This window comes from Trichosurus vulpecula, chromosome 3 (genome assembly GCF_011100635.1).
Source record: "Trichosurus vulpecula isolate mTriVul1 chromosome 3, mTriVul1.pri, whole genome shotgun sequence".
Lineage (NCBI taxonomy): Eukaryota > Metazoa > Chordata > Mammalia > Diprotodontia > Phalangeridae > Trichosurus > Trichosurus vulpecula.
In genome coordinates this window covers 112,310,769-112,333,684 of record NC_050575.1, presented here as the reverse complement: position 1 = coordinate 112,333,684, position 22,916 = coordinate 112,310,769, and the positions used below count along the sequence as shown (strand labels likewise).

General features: G+C 43.1%; 1 protein-coding gene across 1 annotated transcript in view; it reads left to right on the top strand.

The window, feature by feature from the left end:
* EFCAB8 (EF-hand calcium binding domain 8) overlaps nucleotides 1–22,916 on the top strand; it is a 121,002-nt gene that overhangs the window by 52,957 nt on the left and 45,129 nt on the right. Inside the window, exons 13-20 of the mRNA XM_036749787.1 lie at nucleotides 1,922–2,070; nucleotides 3,706–3,843; nucleotides 6,295–6,411; nucleotides 9,197–9,424; nucleotides 10,930–11,000; nucleotides 12,108–12,312; nucleotides 13,343–13,600; nucleotides 14,329–14,475. Of these exons, the coding sequence (XP_036605682.1) occupies nucleotides 1,922–2,070; nucleotides 3,706–3,843; nucleotides 6,295–6,411; nucleotides 9,197–9,424; nucleotides 10,930–11,000; nucleotides 12,108–12,312; nucleotides 13,343–13,600; nucleotides 14,329–14,475 (1,313 nt within the window). The remainder of the gene's footprint in view (nucleotides 1–1,921; nucleotides 2,071–3,705; nucleotides 3,844–6,294; nucleotides 6,412–9,196; nucleotides 9,425–10,929; nucleotides 11,001–12,107; nucleotides 12,313–13,342; nucleotides 13,601–14,328; nucleotides 14,476–22,916) is intronic.

The window sequence follows — 22,916 nt, the reverse complement described above, 5'->3', positions numbered from 1 at the left end:
GATAGATAGATACACACACATATATGTATAAAACTGTGACCAAGCTAAGAATATGCTTTTCTTCTGTCTGTGCTTCCAGATCTATTTGGAGTTCTGCTCCCTCTGGCCTGTCGTCTCTCACTTTTCTCATCCTTTACTTCTTTCTTCCCTCCATTCATTTCTTCTTTTTTGGGGGGAGGTATATTTTACAATCAATGTACATACAGTTTTGATTCTGCTGATTGAGCTTTTCATTACTTCTTGTAGATCAGGGTTCTTAAGTTAGGGTCTGTGAACTTGTCTCATATATTGCAAACATTTTCCTGAATCTGTTTCTTTAGTTTTAGAGAGAATGCTTTTTGTTGTGTAAAATTATTTTATTTCTATATAATCAAATCAATTGACTTTGTTTCCAGTGATTACTTTTTGATTAATAATGTCCTTCATTTCTGCAGCTGAGCCATGTTGTTATTTTCTCCTACTTTTTAAGTTACAAAATTTAAATTTAAATTATATAAAAATTAGATTACTGGAACAATTAGAGTTTAGGTGTGGGTGAGGCATGGATCCAAACCCAAAATGGGGAGGAATTTAACTGGCAAACATGGGGAGAAAAAGGCATATGGAATAGCATGGGCAAAGACATGGGGGCAGGACAGGGCTGTTCATGTTTCAGGGGTCAGAAAGTAGTCCACTTTGGTTGGTGCGTAGGGTGTATGGAAGGGAGTCATAACAGATAAAGACAGATTGTGGAGTGCCTTGAATCGTAGGCAAAGGAATGTGGACTTTTACTCATTATTTTATTCAGTAAAGAGCCACTGAAGATTTTTGAGGAGAGAAGTAACGTGAACAGATTTTTGTACAAACAACACATTAAGATGTAGCAGTAATTTTAAAGTCAAGCATAAGAGAAGATCGGATGTATCTGGCCAGGTGCTAAAGGAGGACGAGATAGCAAACTTATCTTTAGTGTGTTTGGTTAGAGGGAGTCAAAGAGGGGATATGCTACTTCTCTTTCAAGGGGAGAAAGGATGGACTTCCTGGAGGAAATGAGGGAAGAGGACTGGGTAAGAAATTTTGGCATAGCATGGGGCTTGGGAGAACATCCGGAGGTGGCCTGAAGGAGGATTTGGACAGGTTTTCTGAGAGGTTGGTTAGACAGACAGAGAAGATGAAGAGTGAAATTGTCTAGGGTCACCTTAGTGGCTCAGTGGGTAGAGTGATGGGCCTGGAGTCAGGGAAACCTGAGTTCAAATCCAGCTTCAGATACTTATGAGGTGTGTGACCCTGGGTGAGTCATTTAACATCTGTTTATATTGTTTCCTCAACTGTAAAATGGGGATAATAATAATAATACCCACCTCCCAGGATTATTGTGAGCATAAAGTGAGATGACATTCACAAAACACTCAGCGCAGTGCTGGTACATGGTAGGAGCCTCCCTCCTTCCTTTTCTTCCTCTATTTCCCCCTTCCTCCCTCTCTTATCCCTCCCTTCCCCCATCTTTTCCTCCCTCCTCTTCCCCCTCCTCCCTTCCTCCCTCCCTCCCTCCCTTCCTTCCTTCCTTCCTCCCTCCCTCCCTTCCTTCCTTCCTCCCTCCCTCCCTGCCTCCCTGCCTCTCTCCCTTCCTTCCTTCCTTCCTTCCTTCCTTCCTTCCTTCCTTCCTTCCTTCCTTCCTTCCTTCCTTCCTTCTCTGGCTGAGGAATGAGGTCTCACCTTCTTTAGAGAAGAAGGGTCCTTGTTTCAGGATCTGATACATGTTTAGGCTGATTTTTTTTTTGATGAGGCAGTCAGGGTTAAGTGACTTGCCCAGGGTCACACAGCTAGTAAGTGTCAAGTGTCTGAGGCCAGATTTGAACTTAGGTCCTCCTGACTTCAGGGCTGATTCTCTATTCGCTACGCCACCTAGCTGCCCCTGATCCTTTCTTTTTTTAAATCACAGTGACAGGTGGTTATGACCCGATCATTCTCCTGTGGAACCCCCTCTTCACAAAGAGGCCCATGTGGCGGATGAAGGGGCACCAGACCTCAGTGACTCACGTTATTGTGAATGGAAAGAGCAGCTGCATCATCAGCATCTCCAAAGACAAAGTACCGTCTGACAACCTCTATCTAAGTCTCTCCCTTCCGTTCCATCTAGAGTCCGTCCTTGTCATTGTAGAGGCAGAAATTGTGGCCCTAGGGAAGTGGCTGGTTCAAGGTTACACTGAGTTAAAAGCAGAGCCTGCTTTAGGTGCTGTTGGTATTTGGTCCCTCCCAACCTCAGTTCTACCTCAGTGTCTTCTCTCTTGGTATATCCAGGCCTTTCCTGCTTCTACCAAACTGTTCGGAGCCCCCAGCTTTGGGGTCTCATCGGTATGCTATAGGATCATAAGGTTTAGAGCTAAGGAAGACCTTAGAGATCATAGAGCTCAACCCTATCCTTTTTCTAGAGAAAGAAAATAAGTCCCCAAGAGAGGCATTGTCATATAGCAGGAAGATAGCTGGCCTCAGAGTTAGGAAGACCTGGTTTCAAGTCTTGCCTATGCCACATACAGGCTGTGTGACCTTAGGGCAATCATTTCACCTCTTGCTGCCCCAGGCAGCATTGGTTGAGGGGATCCCTTGCCAGGAACTCTCTACTTCAGTGAAATCACATCTGATAATAAAGAAAAAAGCAAAATAAAATAAGGCCTTCAAAGTCACACAGACCGTGTGGTCTACCTGGGATTCGAATGCAGATTTCTTATACAGGGTTCTGGCCACTTTATTGTATTATTTCAGCATTGACTATCCCTCACCTCTTCCCAGATTCATGCCTGCTTTGCTTTCTGCCCACATGACTAATGAATTGCAGGTTAATGTGAGCCTGGTGTCCTGATGAGTTAATGCTATCTCAGTTAACATATTTATATTTTTACTGGTCCCTTGCTTAACCTTGAAGAAGCATCATGGTGTAATGGAAATAGCATTAGACTGGGTGTCAAAGACACCCTGGGAGGCTAGTGACCAGAGCTCCTTTGGGAAAGGGAGGGCTTTTAGGGCCTTCTTAAATCCTGCCCTAGAACAGGTCAGCCCTGCCTTATGGCAGAGCTCTCCATGTCACACAGTTCCTAGTCTGTCTGTTAGGTCTGTCTAAGGGACTTCAGCGATCAGATATCCAATGCCTTCATATGACGGAGAAGAAAACTAAGGACCAGAGGAGGGAAGGTCCATATGCAAAGCCATGTAGGGTATTACCAGGAGTTCTGGCGCCCAGCCTAGAGCGCCTGCTGCTATATGCTATATTGTACTGTTTTCCTGATGGGGAGAGGATGTGGCTACAACAATTTTGGGCTCTAGGGCTGGATATTATATCTCATCCTTATCATTTTTACCATCCCTAGTCTAAGACCTGTGTTTGGGTTGTTTAACGTTGAAGAGGCAGCCTGAGGCAAAAGAAAATAACATTAGGTTTGGAATTTGGGGGACTTGAGTTCAAATCTCAGTCCGCCACTTCATAGCTATATGACTTTATCTAAATCACTTCCCCTTTCTGGGACTCCATTTCTTCTTCTGCAAAATGAAGGGGGCCTGATTAAGTGATGTCTAAGGTTCCTTTTAGCTCCAGATCTCCTGAGTCTCTCTTAGCCTCATTTCCTTACCTGAAAAATAGCGATAAATAATATTTGCCAATCTATCTTTCAGAACTTTTCAACAAAACAATCTGCGCCCTCATCCTAATTTCTGCATATTTCTCCCCCTCAGAACATCCGTCTATGGGATATACACAACTTTCTGTGTTTCCAGTCCTTTTCGGGGAAATTTTTTGCACTGGGGAATCATCCTATTACCAGTGCTTACTTCCACAAGGCCAATGACACCTTTATTTGTGGTACCTATTCGGTGAGTGGCAAGCTTTGGTGGTGGTGGTGGGGGGGATTGTTTGGATTTTAGTCAATGGGCATTACATTTGGGAGACAAAGGTTGGTTTTTTGGGTATTGCTTCCCAACTCACAGGTCCCTGGTTCCTCAAAAAGCTAATAAGAGAATTCTAGTCTAGGATCATAGGGTTTAGAACTGGAAGAGATGTTAAGGATTACTTCATCTGCTCCCTCTACTCCTCCCCCACTTATAGATATAGACACAAGTTCATGAGAGGTTAAAGCGCTTTCCCAAGGTCATACAGGTCAGAGCCAGGATTTGAACCCAGGTCTTCTGACTCCAAATTACAGTGCTTTTTGCATCTTCAGTGTTTGCTTTCCCAAGGAACTGAGCAGATAGCAATCATAAGTTCAGGTTGGGAAGCTTGAATTACAGAATTTGACATGGCAAAAGCATTAGGGCAAGATTTAGGAAAGAGGATACAGGTCTAGGTTAGATAACTGGTACTGATCAGGAACAGCTCAGTTCTGGCAGACCCTCAGTAAGGGGCTGTTGTATGTAGAGCAGTTGCATTAGAGACTTGAAGTTCAGATGAGACATTGTCCCTCCCTTCCTGAAGTTTATAGTCTAGTAGGTGATTAAGGCATTTATATGGATAATTATAACACAAATATCGCACAATAAAGACATGAGAGGTACAAGAAAGGGTTAAGTGAGGCCTGAAGATAGAAAGGGAATTATCCATTGGGATAGTCAGGGTAAGCTTCCTGAGGGGAGTAGCACCTAGGTTTTGTAGACTAGACAAGTGAAAGGTACTGACTGAGGTCTCTGGGCTCTGCTTCTCTCTCTGCCTTTGATCATGTCCACTCTCATAGGCCAGCAGAGACTCCCTAGGTTCCCTCAGTCCCACCATAGTGCTGCTTTCTGGATGCAGTGGCATCATCCAATTCTAGGCAGTAATCTGAAACAAAAAGTTCAGTCCAGCAACAAAGCAGATGTGTAAGACAATCTGTTGGGTACTCTGGAGGACACAAAACATGGTCCCTGATTGCAAGAAGCTCATGATCTAGCTAGAGAGATACTCGAAAAATTAAGTCATCTGAGGAGCGTCTAAGGGTAGTATCATATGAATGATATAGGTAGCAATTGAAAGCCCAGGAGGCAGAGAAAGAGTTCCCCATTTGCAGCGAAGGCTTCATCTCCCTGGACCACTCTGTAAAATGGGGATGATCATCTGCCTATTTGACAGGATTGTTGTAAATATTGGATGAGGATAATGTGTTTTGTCAGATATTCATATATATAATATATAAGAAAATCTTAAAATAGTTATTTATACAGCAATGTAATATATCACATAATATATAATATATTCTATAGAAATATGTACTAATATAAAGATATAATATATAACAGATAGAAATATATCATATATTATAAATAACATACAGATGATTTCTATACAAATAATATATACATTTATTGATAAATATTTCAGTTTATATATTAATATATAGGAAATGTGATAGTTTGGGAGAACTAAGTCTGAGTACTAGAGAATCATCGAGCCTTGGTGACTGGAGAATGCAACAGCAGCAGCAATACTGCTAGTTATAATAACACAAATACTGCCTCCTCTTTCCATAATGCATGGTGGTTCACCAGAGTACTTCCTTCATAGCATCCCATGACATAGGTAATGCCAAGTGTTATTATCTCCATGTTACGTTTTACATCTCCATTATCTTTTTTACATTTTACAGACGAGGAAGGCATAGAGAGATGGAGGCGGAGAGAGGCTAAATAACTTATCCATGGTAAAATAGTTAATGAAATCATCAGTTATTAAAGCTGGAAAGGAAGGACCTTAGAAACAATTTAGTCAGACCTCCTCACTTTGCATATAAGGAAACAGGCCTACAGAGATAAAATGAATTTCCTACAGTTATAGGCAGTTAAGGAATGAGCCAGGATTAGATTCTGAGCTCTTGTGACTTCAAATCCAGTGTTCTTTCCAATATACCACATGTCATCTCTTAGTAAGTCATCAATTTAGTGACTCTCATTCTAAGTCCAGAGTATTTCCCACCCTATTATGTCTCAAGAAAGTGCATTAGATCTTGCTTCCATGGTCCCTAGAAAACAGTTAGTGGTTCAGCCTGAGATAGTATGATGGGAACTCACTAAATACTGGTTATTTGGTGAGTTTTGGTAGTTCTTGTCCTTGTTCTAGCTTCTCAGAGTATGCATTTTATACACATCTGGTTTATTCTTATCCTGGTACATGTTGTTTTCCCTGATAGAACGTAAGCTCTTGGAGGGGAAAGACTATCTTATTTTTGTTGTATCCTTAGCAACTAGTACAATGATTGGCACACAACAGGTACCTAATAAATACTTGTTGATCGGTGACCCCCAGAGAAGACAAGACCATCCTGATGTTCAATTTGTCTCATCTTTCCTCATGCACAGATTGGGATTCTTCATGGCTATCTGGAGGCCAAGATAGGGGGCATGAAAATAGAGGAAGAGTCTACCACCCATCATTCGGCTTTGTGTGGGGTCCTTTATAGCAAGACTTTCAGGCAGGTAAGGACAGCAGCTAAATCCACAGAATCATAACAGAGCCAAAGGAAGAAAACAGTCTCCTGACAGTATGGATCACACACTTGCCTGGAAATTGGCTCCCCAATCCCAGGGATTGCTGTGTGTGTTAGGTCACCTGGTATGTGGCCATGGGTCTCTTTCTGCAGCAGTTATGAATACAGAAAATACCATTTATCCACAGTAGGAATAGTAGTAGGAATCAAAGAATCATAGATTCAGAGCTCGAAGAGACTGTAGAAATAATTTTCTCCAACCATCTCATTTTTACAGATGAGAAAACTGAGACCTAGGGATGTTAAGGGAGTTGACCAAGGTCACAAAGACAGCTTTTGGGATGGGATTTGAATCATGCTGCCTCCTAGAAGCTAGAAGATTTCGGCTTAGTGTTCTTCAGCAGGAGGCTTAGGCTACATGCCAGGTACTGTGATGATTCATTCATTTGGCAAATGTTTATCACAGGCCTGTTGTGCTAGGTTCTGGGGGTTAATGTTTAGGTAAGGCATGGTTCTTATAGTCATGGAGATCGCAGTTCAACAGAAGGACAAATCTCAAACATAATTATAACATGTAACATTAAATTACGAGTGCATTTAAGAAATGTAATCACATGCTATGTGATAACACTGTGGCAGTATGTGACAGTCCTAGGAGGAAGGTTATTGCCCACCAGGAGAATCAGGAAAGGCTTCATAAGAGAGGTGGCATTTGAGTTGGAGAAACCAGCAAGTGAAGTAGAAAGACTGTTGGATTTGGAGTAAGAAGACCTGGGTTTGAATCTTATTTCTACTATTTACTACTGGATGACCTGGGTCATAGGATCATAGATTCAGAGCTGGGCGAGACCTTAGAGGTTATCAAGTCACTTCACCTCTTTTTGCCTTAATATTCTCATCTGTAAAGTGGATTAGATGAACCCTAAGACTCCCTCCATCTCTAAATTCATGAGCCTGTGAGCTGGGTTTTAAAGGTTGGGTAGGAATTCAGCATTTGGGGATGGGGGAAGGCAGGGAACAGAATTGTAGTCTTAGGGAATATTGGGACCAAAACCATGGAGGAAAGTGTGCATGGCGCAATAACAGGATCAGAGAGTATGCCAGTTTGGTAGGTGTGTAGAGTTCATGGAAGGTAATAATCTAAGATAAGGCTGGAAAGGTATGGTGGTGCCATATTGTGTAGGATTTTGAACACTGGGCAAAGAAGTTTATATTTAGGAAATAAGGAAGCACTGAAAATTTTTGAAGAGAGGAATGATATGACTAGGTTAGAAAGAATCTTCTGGGAGAGTGATATGAAGGTTAGATTGGACTAAAGACAATGTTTAGGGAAGAATGCTAATGAGGAGGCCATGGCAGTAGTCCAAATGACAGGCAATGGTGGCCTTATACTAGGGCAGTGGCCTGAGAAATAGAGAGGAGAGGAGGGGACTCATGCTACTGATGCTGCAGTGGGTGGATCAAGAGAACTTGCTGACTGATTGGAATTCAGAGGTGAAGGAAAGGAAGGAATAATCATAAATTCCAGGTTGGGTACATGGAGGAATGGTTCTGTCCTAGACAATAAAGTGATTAGGTGGTCTTAGGCCTTGTGTCCTGTGATGGGCACGCATCTTCTTAGCATCCCTGAAAGGCTCAGTGTAGTATGGATGCTTCTCGGTAGGTCACTGAAACTTTGTCCTCATGGGAACGAGATGGGGAGGGGAGCATGGAATGGTTAGAGCATTAGACTGGAGGCTCAATTTGCTCCCCATCAGTAGGATGGGTTTGTACTTTGAGTTGTTATTTCAGAAGTGTGGGATAGGTTGCACTGAGCCATCTGTAGTTTTTCATAGAACGGTCATAGAACATCAGCTATGGGAGAGTGTTTGAAACATAGAAATTAAGAACTGGAAGGGACCATAGGAGTTTCTCTAGTCCAACATGTTTATTTTTTTTTAAATTATGTATATTTTAAAATTAATAAATCTATTTTCTCTTCTTCTCACTTCTCCCTTCTACCCTCTCCCCCCAAATTGGGAATAAAAGGAAAAACAAGACCCTTTTAACAAATATGCATAGTCAAGCAAAACATATTTCTATATTGGCCAGGTCCAAAAAATAATATGTCTCATTCTGAAGCCTGAGTCCATCACCAGGAGGTAGGTAATATGCTTCATTAGTCTTCCGGAATCCTGGCTGGTCATCGCATTGATCAGTGTTCTGAAATCCTCAAGTTGTTTGTTTTCACAGTGTTGCTGCTACTGTATAAATTATTCTCCTGGTTCTGCTTACTTCACCCTGCATCAGTTCATGTACATCTTCCCAGGTTCTCTGAAACTGTCCCTTTCCTCACTTCTTACAACATAGTGCATTCCATCATATTTATATGACCTAATTACAGCACGCAAATTTTAAAGATCAAGAAATGGAGGCCCTGAGAGGGCAGTGTGACTTACTCAATGTCACACGGTGGGTAGTTAGAGGAACCCTACTGGTCTGGTGTGTGTTGTGTTATACCTGTTATCTCTTGTGTAGAACCTTCCTTCTGTGTCCCAGGTTTGTCAGCCGGGGATAGGGTGCCCTGTAGCTAGAGCTATCCCAGGTGAGAACCTGATGATCCACCTGGGATAGCTCTAGCCATAGAGTCATGTCTTAATTGCAAGCACAGCTCATTGGGAGGCCTGTTTATTGTAGTATGATATTGTAAATCTGCCCTTGTCCTATCTAATGGAGTCTGACCTTGCCATGCTGGCAAGGAAGGCCCCTAGGCTTCCCAGATCTGTTCCCAGTAGGTGGTGAGCGGCAGCCTGAATGGCGTGGTGAGTGCATGGGAGTTGGCGACAGGAAAGAAGGTGATAGAGTTTGTGGCATCAGAGTCCAAGGATGGGGAGCTCACAGCAATGATCCTAGACGAGCTGGAGCGGTGTCTCATCACCGGCATGAGAAATGGGACAGTCAAAATGTGGAATTACAACATCGGGGTCTGCCTGTTGCACTTTCCCAATCCAGACCAAATGGAGGTCAGTGTCCTCAAGGGGCTGAAAACCTGGGAAGAATTCAGGTTGTAGGCAAGAATCTTTTTTTTTTTCTCTTAGTCTAAGCTATCATGTGTGTAGGGAATTCCCAGTATATATATATATATGCGTATGTATACATATATACATATAAGTATAAACATACAAATACACACATACATACGAACACACATACACACATGTTAATTGAATGTAAGAGCAACACGTAAAGGCCCCTATCCTGAAAGGGAGGAAGGAGAGCCTATGTGCCATGTGCTCCATGGCTTGGTCTCCAGGGAACTAAGCCAGCCTATGGAAAAAGTGTACTGTTCTGTTGAGTCTGCATCTGGGAAGAAATAGTAGATCTGGATAAGGTTCAAAAGCCTTCGACATGCAAAAGAAAGTATCTGTGGAGAATCTATGGGGTGTAGGGGGAAGAGCCCTGGATTGGGAATCAGAAGACATGGCATCAGTCCCAACTCTTACTGCCTGTGCAGCCTCGGGCAAATCACTTCTTTCAGGGCCTCATTTCCTTTTTCTGTAAAATGGTGGGATGGGACTACATGACCTCCAAGGTCCCTTCCAGTTCCAGATCCTATGACCCTTGTGTCAGGTTATCCATTGATGCAGATCAATTCACCCTAACTCACAGAGAGTTGCCTGTGGCACTGAGTGGTTAAGTAACTTGCCCAGGGTCACACAGACAGTATCTATTAGAGGCAGGATTTGAACCCAGGTCCTCCTGACTCGGAATTGTTGTTCAGTCCTATCTGACTCTCCGTGACCCCATTTGGGGTTTTCTTGGCAAAGGTATTGCAGTATTCCTTCTCTAGCTCATTTTACAGATGAGCAAACTAAAACAAACAGGGTTAAGTGACTTGCCCAGGGTCACACAGCTAGTTGGTGTCTGAGGCCAAATCTGAATTTGGGAAGATGAGTTTTCCTGACTCCAGGCCTTGTGCTCTGTGAACTATGGCGCCATGTAGCTGCCCTCCTATTACCTCACATCACATTGCTACTCTTATGGGCAAGGTTAATAGGGATAAGAAGCTCTACTTTTCCTCCCTTCCCTAGGTGTTAGGAACATCAAATGAGGTGAAATGAATACCCATTTTGAGGAGGATGCTTTAAGATACCAGGGTAAGACAATTTGATGGGGTGGAATATATATATTTCCTCCTGACTATCCCCAAAAGGAATGAAATGGCTCAAAATGCTTCCCTCACATCCCAGCAAAGGAGGTAGTGCATATATTTTTAAGCTTCATTTTACAGATTAGGAAACTGAGGCTCAGATAGGTCAAGTGACTTTCCCAAGGTCACACGGTTTTCTCAGAACCATCATTTGAAACCAGGTCTCTTGACCCTGGCCTGATCCTGTTTTCACTACACACTTGGGGCACACACACAGACACAGACACACGGACACACAGATACACACACACACACACACAGCGCTCCTTTCTCAGTGGGGGCAGGGCTGAGAGTTTGGTTTTCTTTATTCCCCGACAGATCAGTGGAATCGCTCATATGAACGGGGTATTCTATGTGGCAGGGTGGAGTAAGAGGATCTCTTGGTACCTGTAAGTAGGAAGTCTCTGGTCATGGGAAGGGCTGTGTTCTCCTTGAACACCAACTAACCCCTGTATTCTGGCCCTCTTTTCTATTCCTCTCTGTCCTTGCTTCATCCAGATGCTTATCATACTGGTCAGAGACCTGTTCCCACTATTCCCTCTGTGGTAATGACTTATTATTCAAGTCAGCCAAAAGCCGTGTGTTGAGCCTTCCTTTGTGCAGAATGCTGTGCAAGGAATCAGGAGAGCAGTTAGAAATCAATAAGGCACAGATACACTGCCCTCAAATGGCTCGTACGCTATAGCGAGGGGGACATGATACATCTACAAGGACCCCACAGGATGCAATGATGTATAATGACTACAGTGTAGAGCAGAGTATAAGATGCATGAGACAAGTAAAGATGATCATTGAAACTGAAAGAAAGAAAAGTCATTTCTGGATCTGGGTATGCTAACTCCTAAAATGGAGAGAAAATTAAATTTAATAGGAATAAATGTGAAATTCTGCATTTAAATTAAAAAGGCTGCTTAAGTACAGGATGGGAGAAGCATAAGTAGAGAGTGTTATTTGGTTAAGAAGCCCCTCAGGTTTTAATGACTACAAGCTCAATATGTCAGCAATGACAGAAAAAGCTAATTTGATCTTATGCTTCATTCAGTCATTCAATAAACTTCCCATTGAGGTGCTGAACTCTCTTACCTCAGGGAGACCCTTCTAACTCTGAGATTCTCTGAATCTTGGACCAGGGGGTGGCAATTACAGGGAGATGGCATTTGAGTCACTGTGGAGGGGAACTTTTATAATATTTAGAGGTATCTGACAGTAGCATGAGGCTTTGGGCTCCCTCTACAGCGTGGAAGGTGCTTGAACACTTTCTCCTGCTCAGTGACCACTTGGGTGTGTGACACAAGGGTTCAGGTAGTGGTTGGGCTAGGGGACCCCTGAGATCCCTCTAAACTCTTGAGGTTCTGTGATTCTAGGTTGGAAGAAAGTAACGGAGTATTACATGGGCCTGCATTCCAAGTGGCTTTAGACAGCAGAGCCTTACTGAAGTCCATGGGAGCTCTGAGGTAGGAAAGCACCTTTATTCTATGACTGTTGGTTTGTTCCAGGTATCGAAACAAGGAAATAGTCCCCCTGTATGACCACTGGCCTTACTTTCACACCGAGGATATCCTGTGTCTGGCCAAGTACCATAGCCACATCCTGGGATCAGCTTCCTATAACGGTGACATTTTCATATGGAATGTCAGCTGGGGGAAGCCCTTTATTCATTTCAATGCTTCGAGGAGCCCCCTGGCCTTAAAGCTCAAGAAGGTATGTGCAAGGGGAGCCCTTGGCCTCCCTTTCAATTTCTTAACAGTGTTGAGTAGGGCTGTGCAGAGATGGGGGCAGTTCTGAGCTGTGCCCTAAATGGGGTTCAGGGAAAGTTGGATAACTGGATAAATTAAGAGGATGGGCCAGTGGGCAGTGTTTAGAAATCTAGCTTTTCTCTTCCCTCCCCTTCCTTCCCTTTCCTGTTTTCCCCTTCCCTCCTCTTCCTTTTCTCTTCCTTTTCCTTTCAGAGACTGAGTCTTCCCATCTAGCCCAGGCTGGAAGTGCTACAGGCACTCTTCAGGCCTGATCCCACACCCGATTAACAGGAGAGCTTCAACTTGCTCTGTTTTGGACCTGGGTTGGTTTGCTCCTTCCTTAGACAAGCTGGTGGTCTCTGCTCCTTGGGGTTCACCATACTGGTGCTGGATTTAGAGTGGACACTGAACTGGTTTTAGGTCTACTGTAGCTCAGGACTTTTGAACTCAGGAGATGTAGTCTTGTTATATGCTACAGTGTTAGAGCTGGAAAGTATTTGAGATCATCAACCCCATTTATTGTGTTGAATGTGGAAGTCACACAGCTAGTTATTAGAGGATCTGAGTTTAGAACCCAGATCTCATGACTCCCAGTTTCCACCACCCCACCCTACCACTTAACTTACTTCTCTATCAGGGTGTGGCCTAACACCTGTATAAGATGCTTTTCCATAGGCTCATTGTCTTAGAGTGGAAAGGACCTCAGAGGCCTTCTAGTCCAATCCGATCCCCATCCCTGTCCTCAAAATACAAACATATTACAGATGGCAAAACTGAGGCCCAGAGAGGTTAGGTGATTGGCCAAGGTCACATATGTCAGAACTGGATTTTGAACTCAAGTCCTCTGACTCCAAACGTGGTTCTTTTTCCACTATACCATTCTCCTTCCCCTTTTTTTTTCCCTAGGAAAAACTTAATCATTAGCAAGCATGCAGAATGAGGAGCCAGTCAAATTCAAGTCCTCATTTTAGGATGATTTCTCTCCTGTGGGGTAGGTCTTCACGGAGGAGAATCACATGACACTTGCTGACTTAGTGAACAGGACTAACAGTATGAAGAAGGCCTGGGCAAAAAAGTCCCTCAGGTGGCCCGTTAGTGGGCAGCCTGCCCAGGCCCAGGTGCAGAGGAACCTGACCTCCGCCCCACCTGTGATGAAATACAAGGGAGGAAATGAGTCATCAAGAAGCCCTGGAGGAAAGGGGTCATCAAGAAGCACAGGAGGAAAGGAGCCGCCAGCTCAGGCCAAATTGCAGGTGGGACCCCTAAAAGAATAATCAAAATCCCTTGTGCAGGTTAACTTTTCAAAGTCCTTTCCCATTCAGTGCCTGGTTTATTCCTTACAACAATCCTGACAGGCAGAGGTAAGCAGGGCAGATGATGTCCCACATTTAGTAGTTGAGGAAACTGAAAGCTAGAGCTGCAAAATATCCCACCCAAGATCATGCAACTCTTATGGTAAAGTTCAGACTAGAACCCTGGGGGGCTCTCAACTCCACATCTAGAGGTCTTTCCATTACTCCATGCTGAAGTATAAATACATATTCTCTGGCTTATATTTTCATTGATGTTTCCCTGCAGGCTGCCTAATTTTGTCTGCTTTACCTAATTTCTTTTAGGATACACCTGGTTTCTTTTAGACTCTGCCTGGTTTATTTCTGTGTCTGGGCTGAGTGGAGTGGCTGCAGTTTTCCGTGATGAGTAAGGCTTTCACAACCATCCCAGCTGCTGAGTTTATCTTTCAATCCTCTTTTCCATTGTGAGGGAATACTACAGGTGGAAAGGGAGAGGGAGAGTGGGGGGATGGCTGTGACTACCATTCCTTTCCCTCCTGGGGAATCTCTCCCCCACATTCACATCAGTTGATGTGGGCCCTGAATGGAATGTGGGCATCATTCCCTCAGGGATCTCAAGTTGCCTTAGAGAAATAACTTGGGCCTGTGTGTGTGGGGGGTGGGGGTAGGGTGCTCCTATTTCTTTACAGAAACTTTGCAGCCCCGTCAGCCCTAAGGTGGTGAACTTGGTGAGACCTCAATGCAGAGCCTGGAACCGGAGCAGAAATTTACAGAAAGAAAATGAGGATTATGCTAGGCAGAAAGAAAAGAAAGACTCAGTGGCATCTGTGGAGAAGGTTGGCTAAGCCCATCGGGGGGGTCCGTTACTCAAACTATGGCAAAATCTTCCTGGGCATCTGTCCATTCCTAAATCCCAGGGGGTTGGGGTAGTGGTGACCACAGAGACCAGTTTTCTCTATCATCCTGAATGCTTTGGGTGATTACGGGTTTAGGTGGTGGCTCAGGTAGGTGTTACCTGCCATTCTTGAACTCAGTTAGTGGTTCCAGGCTCTAGGAGCAACTGTTAACAAAGAAGATAGAGTAGAGGAGCCAGTGTTGGGCATGACATTGACTAATCAATCAACAAGCATTTATTAAGTGGTCGAGATGTGCCAGGCACCAGGCTAAGTGCCAGGGGTATAAAGACTAAAGTGAAGGAGTTCCTGCCCTCAAGGAGCTTCTATTATGATGGAGACATAACATGCCCGTGTACATGTGTATGTATACATATATACATATAAGTATTAACATACAAATACACACATACATACGAACACACATATACACACACACGTTAATTGAATGTAAGAGCAACACGTAAAGGCCCCTATCCTGAAAGGGAGGAAGGAGAGCCTATGTGCCATGTGCTCCATGGCTTGGTCTCCAGGGAACTAAGCCAGCCTATGGAAAAAGTGTACTGTTCTGTTGAGTCTGCATCTGGGAAGAAATAGTAGATCTGGATAAGGTTCAAAAGCCTTCGACATGCAAAAGAAAGTATCTGTGGAGAATCTATGGGGTGTAGGGGGAAGAGCCCTGGATTGGGAATCAGAAGACATGGCATCAGTCCCAACTCTTACTGCCTATGCAGCCTCGGGCAAATCACTTCTTTCAGGGCCTCATTTCCTTTTTCTGTAAAATGGTGGGATGGGACTACATGACCTCCAAGGTCCCTTCTAGTTCCAGATCCTATGACCCTTGTGTCAGGTTATCACTTGAGCACCTCCTCCTTTGCTCCTCTGGGGAAGTCTTCTCTGAAATTCCAATCTTGACTGGATATGTAGTAAGGGAGGAAACAGAGAGCTCCTGATGGTGGAGTGCTATGATGCTTTTCTTGTCCTGGGCTCTCTATGCAAACTATAGCTTCCTCAAGGTCCTGGGGTGAGGCACTGGGCAGGGGTAGGGGCACGGGGCGGGCTCCCGGAAGGAAAGACCCTGGAGCTAGAAAAAGTCTTCCAATTGAATATCTTTGTACTAGTTGTAGAGTATGCCACACCTCATACCCAGATACCCGTTGTTTAGTGTCCATTTCAGCTTGCATGCCCCTACATGGCACACCTGGGTTGTATAATTTTGGAAATGCATTCTCCCTCATTTTTCTGACCCTTGGTCCCCAAACCTGGGTCTCAGCCACTTCTCCTTTTCTGGTGGTACCTCTCACTTTAACCTTTCAAACCTTCTGTTTCCTTATTTGTAAAACAGGGAAAATAATGCATTTACTCCCTACCTCACAGGCTGGCTGTGAAGAGAATGCTTTGTAAATATTAAAATGCTAAGGAAGTGAAAATCTATTATCATCATCATTATTGTTATTATTATAATTACATCTGAATATAGTTGCATAAGTCAGTGACATATACCTCAGCATCATGTTTCCTCCACCAAGACTGGTGGAATTCAATTGAAAAGATTTATTAAATACCTATTATGGCACCCTCTGGTATTTGACAAACAACCATGAGTAAGTTACCTAATCTCTTAATGTCCTGGGCTAATTTGCATTGATGGAGAGGGCAGAGAGAGCTCAGGGAAAGGAGCCTGACAGATATTTGATAAGGGGCTCCAAAGATTATGGGGCCTAATACTAGGTGATGCTATACAGCTGGTGGCCATCCTATTAGTGAATGAACATTTCCTGAATTATGACTGCTCTTGAGCTTATCATATTGTTCCAAATATAAGCCACCCTGAATATATGATTTATTTCCCCAAAATAAGATTTTTTGAAAGGAAAAATATAGACATAACACTGAAAAATAACAGTAGCTGTATTTACCCCCTGCTCAAACTTTGTACAATGCATTACCGTAGAGAGTCCTAGAGGTGGAGGAGGGGACTCCTGAGGTGCTCTAGACTCATTCTCTTCCTTGATGGATGACTCCTGTGGATGACACAGAGACAGAGACTACCTTGGAGATGCACAATTATCCAGTTTGTGATTGAAATTTACTGGGGCAGCAAGTTCTTTTGGACATCTCTGATCCTTAGAAATAATTTCCTTATATGGAGCTAAAGAAAATTATTTAATCAGCTCCAACCTTCCCCCCGTTGAGAGTATGAGAAACACCATTACAACGCATTACAAATATGTATAGTCAGTCAAAACAAATTTCCACATTGGCCATGTCAAAAAAAAAGTGTCTCATTCTGCACTGAGTCCTTCCCTTCCCTATCAGGAGGTGGGCGACGTGTTCCAGCTTCAGTTTTCTGGAATCCTCGTGGGTCATCACACTGATAAGAGTTTGGAGCAATAGAATTCCATTGCATTACGCACCATAACTTGCTCATCCATTCCTTGATTTCTGAGCAGTCCCTTGGATTTATATTGAACTTAAATCTGCTTTTCTGTTTTACCGAGTAGTCCAAGTTCTTCCCACAGAGGCCAACCCGAATATCTGCTGCTTCTTCCCTGTGCCCCTTTTGATATTTAAATAATAATAAATAGAATATACAATGATTATATAAGCATGTAATTACATAACATATAAAATAATTATATATCATATAACATAATAATAAGAAATAGCTAATTCATTTGCATAACATTTAAATTTTTTTTCCAAAATGCTTTTTATATGCTACCCCATTTGATACAAGAACTCTGTGAGGTAGGTGCTATTATACCCATTCTACAGAAATTGAGTATGAGAGGTGATGTTACTTGCTCAGGATCATGACTAGTGGATTTTTAAGGCAGGATTTGAAACTGGGTCTTCCTAAATCTAATTCTAACACTCTATTCACTGTGCCATTTAGCTGCTAGACAAGACCTAGTATAAGGCTCCTATGGTGGAGTATTACTGAGGCACATGCCCCTCTCTGTTTCCCTCCTTCTTTATAATCTCCACCCTAAATTCTTTCTTTCTAGACTAAACATCCCCAATACCTTCATCTGATTTTTTATGACAGTTTCTAGTCTTTCTCTGTCCTTGTCAGTCTCTTCTGGACATATTCCGGTTTATCCTAGTCCCTCTTTGAATATAGTTTCTAGAAGTGGTACCAATATCCCAGATGGGGTAAGAGTAGGGTAGAGGGCAGTGGGACTTTACTCCTCTTCATTTTGAATACTAGACTTTTATACAAATACTTGAAAGCCCCCCTTGAGGGCAGGATTAGTTTCATTTTTGTCTTTGTAGTTCCAACAATGGTAGAACATTCTGGCACATCATACGCATGAAAATAAATATTGTTGGTTGATTGATGGATGTAGCCTAAAATACTGCTGGCCTTTTTTTGTTCAGTCATCACACTGTTGACTCAGATCCGGGTCCATGCAGTAAACATGTACCATGCACTACCTGCAGGGTTGCTACTGCCCCTGTAGGATTTCAGAGAACCAGAATAAAAAATTTGCTAGTAGATTTTCAGTTGTGTCCAATGCTCCATTTGGGATTTTCTTGGCAAAAGTACTGCAGTGATTTGCCATTTCATTCTCTAGCTCATTTTACAGATGAGGAAACAGAGGCAAGCAGGGTGAAATGACCTGACTACAGTCATACAGTTAGTAACTCTCTGAGGTCACATTTGAACTCAGGTCTTCCTTACTCTAGGCCTGGTGCTGTATCCACTGCACCACCTAGCTGCCCATTGCTAGTAGATAATCCAAAGTAATCAAGAATTGACTTATTTTTGAAGGTAAAATGGGTGTTTGTGGGGGGTGTGGGTGGGGGATGGGGAGGGCAGGGATGGGAACAAAATTATTCCAATAGTTGTGCTTTTTTTGCAGGCTGAGGCCATGAAGTCCTTGCCTGAGGTTTTGGGAATAGTAGATGGCAATTGGACAAACATTTATTAGGACTGTGTTTCTTCCTTTACTGTGTCACGACTATTATTAGACCTTGTACTCGTTTGGCACCTTATATATTTCCTCAGAATTTTAGCTTATTTGATCTCTTACCAGATCCCTATGGGATCAGGGCTTTATTATCCCCACTTGACAGACGAAGCAACTGAGGAAAAGAAAGGGGAAGGGACTTGCCCAAAGTCACACAGTGAGTAATAATAGAATAATAGAATCTAGGATCACAGAGTTGAAAAGGGACCTTAGAAGTTATTTACTTCAACCTGTACATACAAGGACAGGAATTCCAGCCACACCATCCCTGACTGGTTGAAGATCTCCATTGAGTAGCCTTCCTGTCTCCTAAGACGGCCGTCTTCCCCTTTAGGAAAGGGAATAGGCATTTAGGTAATACCTACTATGCACCAGGCATTGTACTAAGTGCTTTTGCAGAAATTGTCTCATTTGATCCTCGGGACAATTTTAATTGTAATTTCCTTTTATTGAACTGAAATGTTTTACTGAAGCTGACACCCATTTCCAATAGTTCTGCCTTCTGGGTTCAAATAGAACAAGTTTATAATATTTCTTCTACTTGATAGCCCTTCAAATATATCCCCTCCTCATCAGTGGGTTCCCTCTCATTTGAGTAAGCCAGAGGGCAGGTTGACCACTCGGACATATTGTATACACAGAGAGAAAGCAACACATACAGGAAAAGTAACACACAGACAACTGTACAGCATGTGAACAATAGATTGAAGGAACAAAAGCAGGAGAGTGATCTACAAAGTCAGACAGGGAGACAGAGGATGAGGAAGGGGGAAAGGAGGGAGGGAGAGAGAGAGAGAGAGAAAGAGAGAGAGAGAGAGAGAGAGAGAGAGAGAGAGAGAGAGAGAGAGAGAGAAAGAGACAGAGAGAGAGAGAGAGACAGACAGACAGACACACGCAGATTCTAATACAAATATGGACTAACTAGTCTCTGAGGTCCCTAACAACTCTTGAGATTCTGTGATTCTGTCATAAATGAAGATGGTAATCGCATCCCTCTAGCCTAGCCCTCTCACCATCCCCTAGTTTTCTCTTCAAGAGAGACATTCCTTGTCCCTTCAGCTGATCCTATTCTCAGTATAGTCTCTTCTCCTCTCCTCATTCTTTGATTTTTTTTCCTTGTTAGATACTCTAGGTCAGGCGTTTTTAACATGGGGTCTGTGAACTTGTTTTGTTTTAAAAATTTTTTTGATCATTGCATTTCAGAATAACTAGTATCCTTTGTGATACTATGTATTTTGTTTTATTCATTTAAAAACATTATTTTGAAGAGTCCATAGTTTTCACCAGACTGCCAAAGGGGTCTGAGACACAAAAAAGGCTAAGGACCCCTTGTCTAGGTGACCCCATAATTCCAGGTTGTTATATCTAGAAGCTCCTTGTGGACTCTCCATGTCTTGCTCCCTCTGTGCCTTGTATGATCTGTTCGTAGTTCAATTTGCTTGTTGCTCTTTTGCTCGGTCTGTGGCTTGCTCCCCAAGTTGACCTCTGGCCCTGGCTTGGGCTCAGGGTCCCTCTCTTTGTGTCTGTCTCCTACTTTCTTTCTTTCCTTCTTTTTTCTTTCTTTCCTTCTCTCTCTCCCTTCTTTCCTTGCTTTTCTTCTTTCCTTCCTTCTTTCCTTCTTTTCTTCTTCCTTCCTTCCCTCTCTCTCTCACATTCCCACCTTTGTCTCCCTGTTTGTCCCCTTAATCAGTTGTTCACTGCTAGCTCTGTGTGTTACTTTTCCCATATGTGTTTTTTCTTTGTGTGTGTCTCTGTCTCTGTCTTCATGTGTATATAGCTGTACCTCAATCTCTGTGTGACTGTCTCTGTGTATGTCTGTTTCTGTTACTCTGTGTCTTTGTGTCTTTGTGTGTGTGTGTGTGTTTCTGTATATGTTTCTGGCTCTGTCTGGCTCTGTATATGGGTCTCTGCTCTGTCTCTGTCCCTCTGACTCTGTGTCCCTCTGATCTCTGACTCTCTCTTTATCTCTCCATTTCAGTTTTTGTGTGATTGCCTGTGTATGTCTGTTTCTATTTTTCTGTCTATATGTGTCTGACTCTGTTTCTGTGTGTCTATCTCTTCTTGGTATCCGTGTGTATGTGTGTTTATCTCTGTCTTCTGTGTAGGTCTTTGTGTGTGTGTGTGTGTGTGTGTGTGTGTGTGTGTGTGTGTGTGTGAATGCCTAGATGGGACTTTATGTGTGGCTCTCTATTCATACATCTTTCTGTATCTCTTGGTGTTTTTCTCTGAGTATCAATGTTTCTAGGTGTTTACCTGTCTGTATCTGTTTCTTGGAGCATGTTTCTGGGTAAGTGAATGTCTTTTACTGTGTCTCTATGTGGTTCTGTCTGTGTGTGGCACTATGTGTATCTCCTGTGCCTCTGTGTGTGTATACTTAATTATGTGCCTTTGTGGGTTTTTGGGTGTGCCTGTTTGGGGGTCTCTATGTAGGTATCTGAATACAAGTGACTGGTTGTGTTTGTGTGTATACCTGTGGGTGTGTATTATGCTTTTAGCCTCTGTGTATGTGTGAAACTCTGAATGGACTCTATGGTTGTGTGTCTCTGTGTATTTCTTGGTGGCTATGTCTGTCTGGAGGTATGGCAGTCTCTATGTGGGTGTGTTTGTCTCTGGGTGATTATGTATGTGTCTCTCTCTGGGGCTATGTGAGTGTGGATTGCATGGCTATGCGGCTCTGTGTGCCTGTCTCTCAGAGAATGTGTGTGTGTGTGTGTGTGTGTGTGTGTAACTCTATGTGTCTGTATGAGTATATTTCTGCCTCAGGGTATGTTTCTGTCCCTGGAGATAGCATGGGCATATCTCTGTACATATGAGCATCTTTTGTCTCTGTGACTCTGGGTGTTCTTGTGCTCTCTGAATAAGCATATCTCTATCTTTGAGTGTACATGCAAATTTTATTCTCTCCTTCTGTGCGTACCCTTGAGTTTTCCTCTTTGTATGCATGCATTTCCCTACTTCTGTATGTGTTTGTTTCTTTGACCATGGTTTTCTCTACCCATGTGTGAGAATGCATATCCTTGTCTGCCCTTGTGTTGGTGCGTCCCTCTCTCTTCGCGCGTGTGTATGTATGTGTATCCCTGTTGAGTGTATCTGTCCCTCTGTATGTTTTTTCCTCTGTCTCTCTGTGACTCTGTCCCTTTGTGTATCTCTGCCCATGTATATGACTCTCTCTGACCCATGTGCTTCGGTGTCTCTATGTGTGTCTCTGTCCCTGTGTGATTCTCTCTGTCTCTGTATCTCTTTGCCCCTGCGTGAAGCTTTACGTGCTTATGTTCTCTGTGTGTCCCTCTTTGTCTCTGTTCCTCTGTGCAGGAGTGTTTCTCCCTGTTCAGATATGCTGGTGCATGTGTTTTATCTTTTAGTTTGTACGTCTGTGTATGCATCTTTGTGTCTATGTATAGCTTTGTTGGTTTCTGTGTATGACTTTCTGTAGCAGAGCGTGAGTGTCTGTGCGTCTGTGTGTAGGACTGTAGTTGTCTATATGTGTATACATAGACTTGTCTCTCTATGTACATATCTCTGTCTATGTGTGTGTTTGTGCATCTGTATCCTCATGTGTAGCTGTGTTGTTTTTGTTTGTGTCTGTTTGGTCCTGTGGTGGTCTCTCTCTGTGGCTGTGAGTGTCTTTGTGTGTGCGCCATGGGCATCTCTCTCTTTGTGTAGACATATCTCTCCTGTTTCTGTTTGCACACAGGCATTATTCTGTCTCTGTGTGTCCGTGTCTTTCTGTGAATGTGTGCATGCAAATCATTCTCTATCTTAGAGTATATTTGTATTGGTTTCTGTGTGTTGACTGTCTGCCAGTGTTTGGGAGGGTCACTGTGTGGCTATTTCTCTGTGCAGTTGTAGTATCTTTCTATGTATGGATCTTTTTCTTTGGGTATGTACGTGTGTGTGTGTGTGTGTGTGTGTGTGTGTGTGTGTGTTTCTCTGTTCCTGTCTGTGCATGAGTGTGCATCTTTCTTACTGTTATTCAGTGAGTACACATGCTCTTTGTTGGGGTGTGTTTGTCCCATCTCTCTCTATGCATATGCACATATCTCTCTTAGTCTTTCTGTGTGTATGTATCTCTATGTGGGTATGCATTTCTCTGTTTTGGTGTGCACACATCTTTGTGTGCACATGTCTCTCTGTATCTGCATGTATGTCTCAACCTCGGGATGTGGCTATGTCTGTTTCTGTATGTGGTCATATTTCTGTGCAAGCATGTCTCTGTGTACATGTGTGTGGGCATGCCTTTCTATGTGCATGTGTCTGTGTTTGCGTGTGGTCATGTCCCTGAGTGTGTGTTGGGACATAACTGTCTGTATGGGTATGTCTCTGTATGTGCAGGCTTCACTTTGTCTCTGTGGTTGGTTTCTGTGTATGACTATCTCTCTGGCTGAGTGGGTCTCTGAGGAGGTGTCT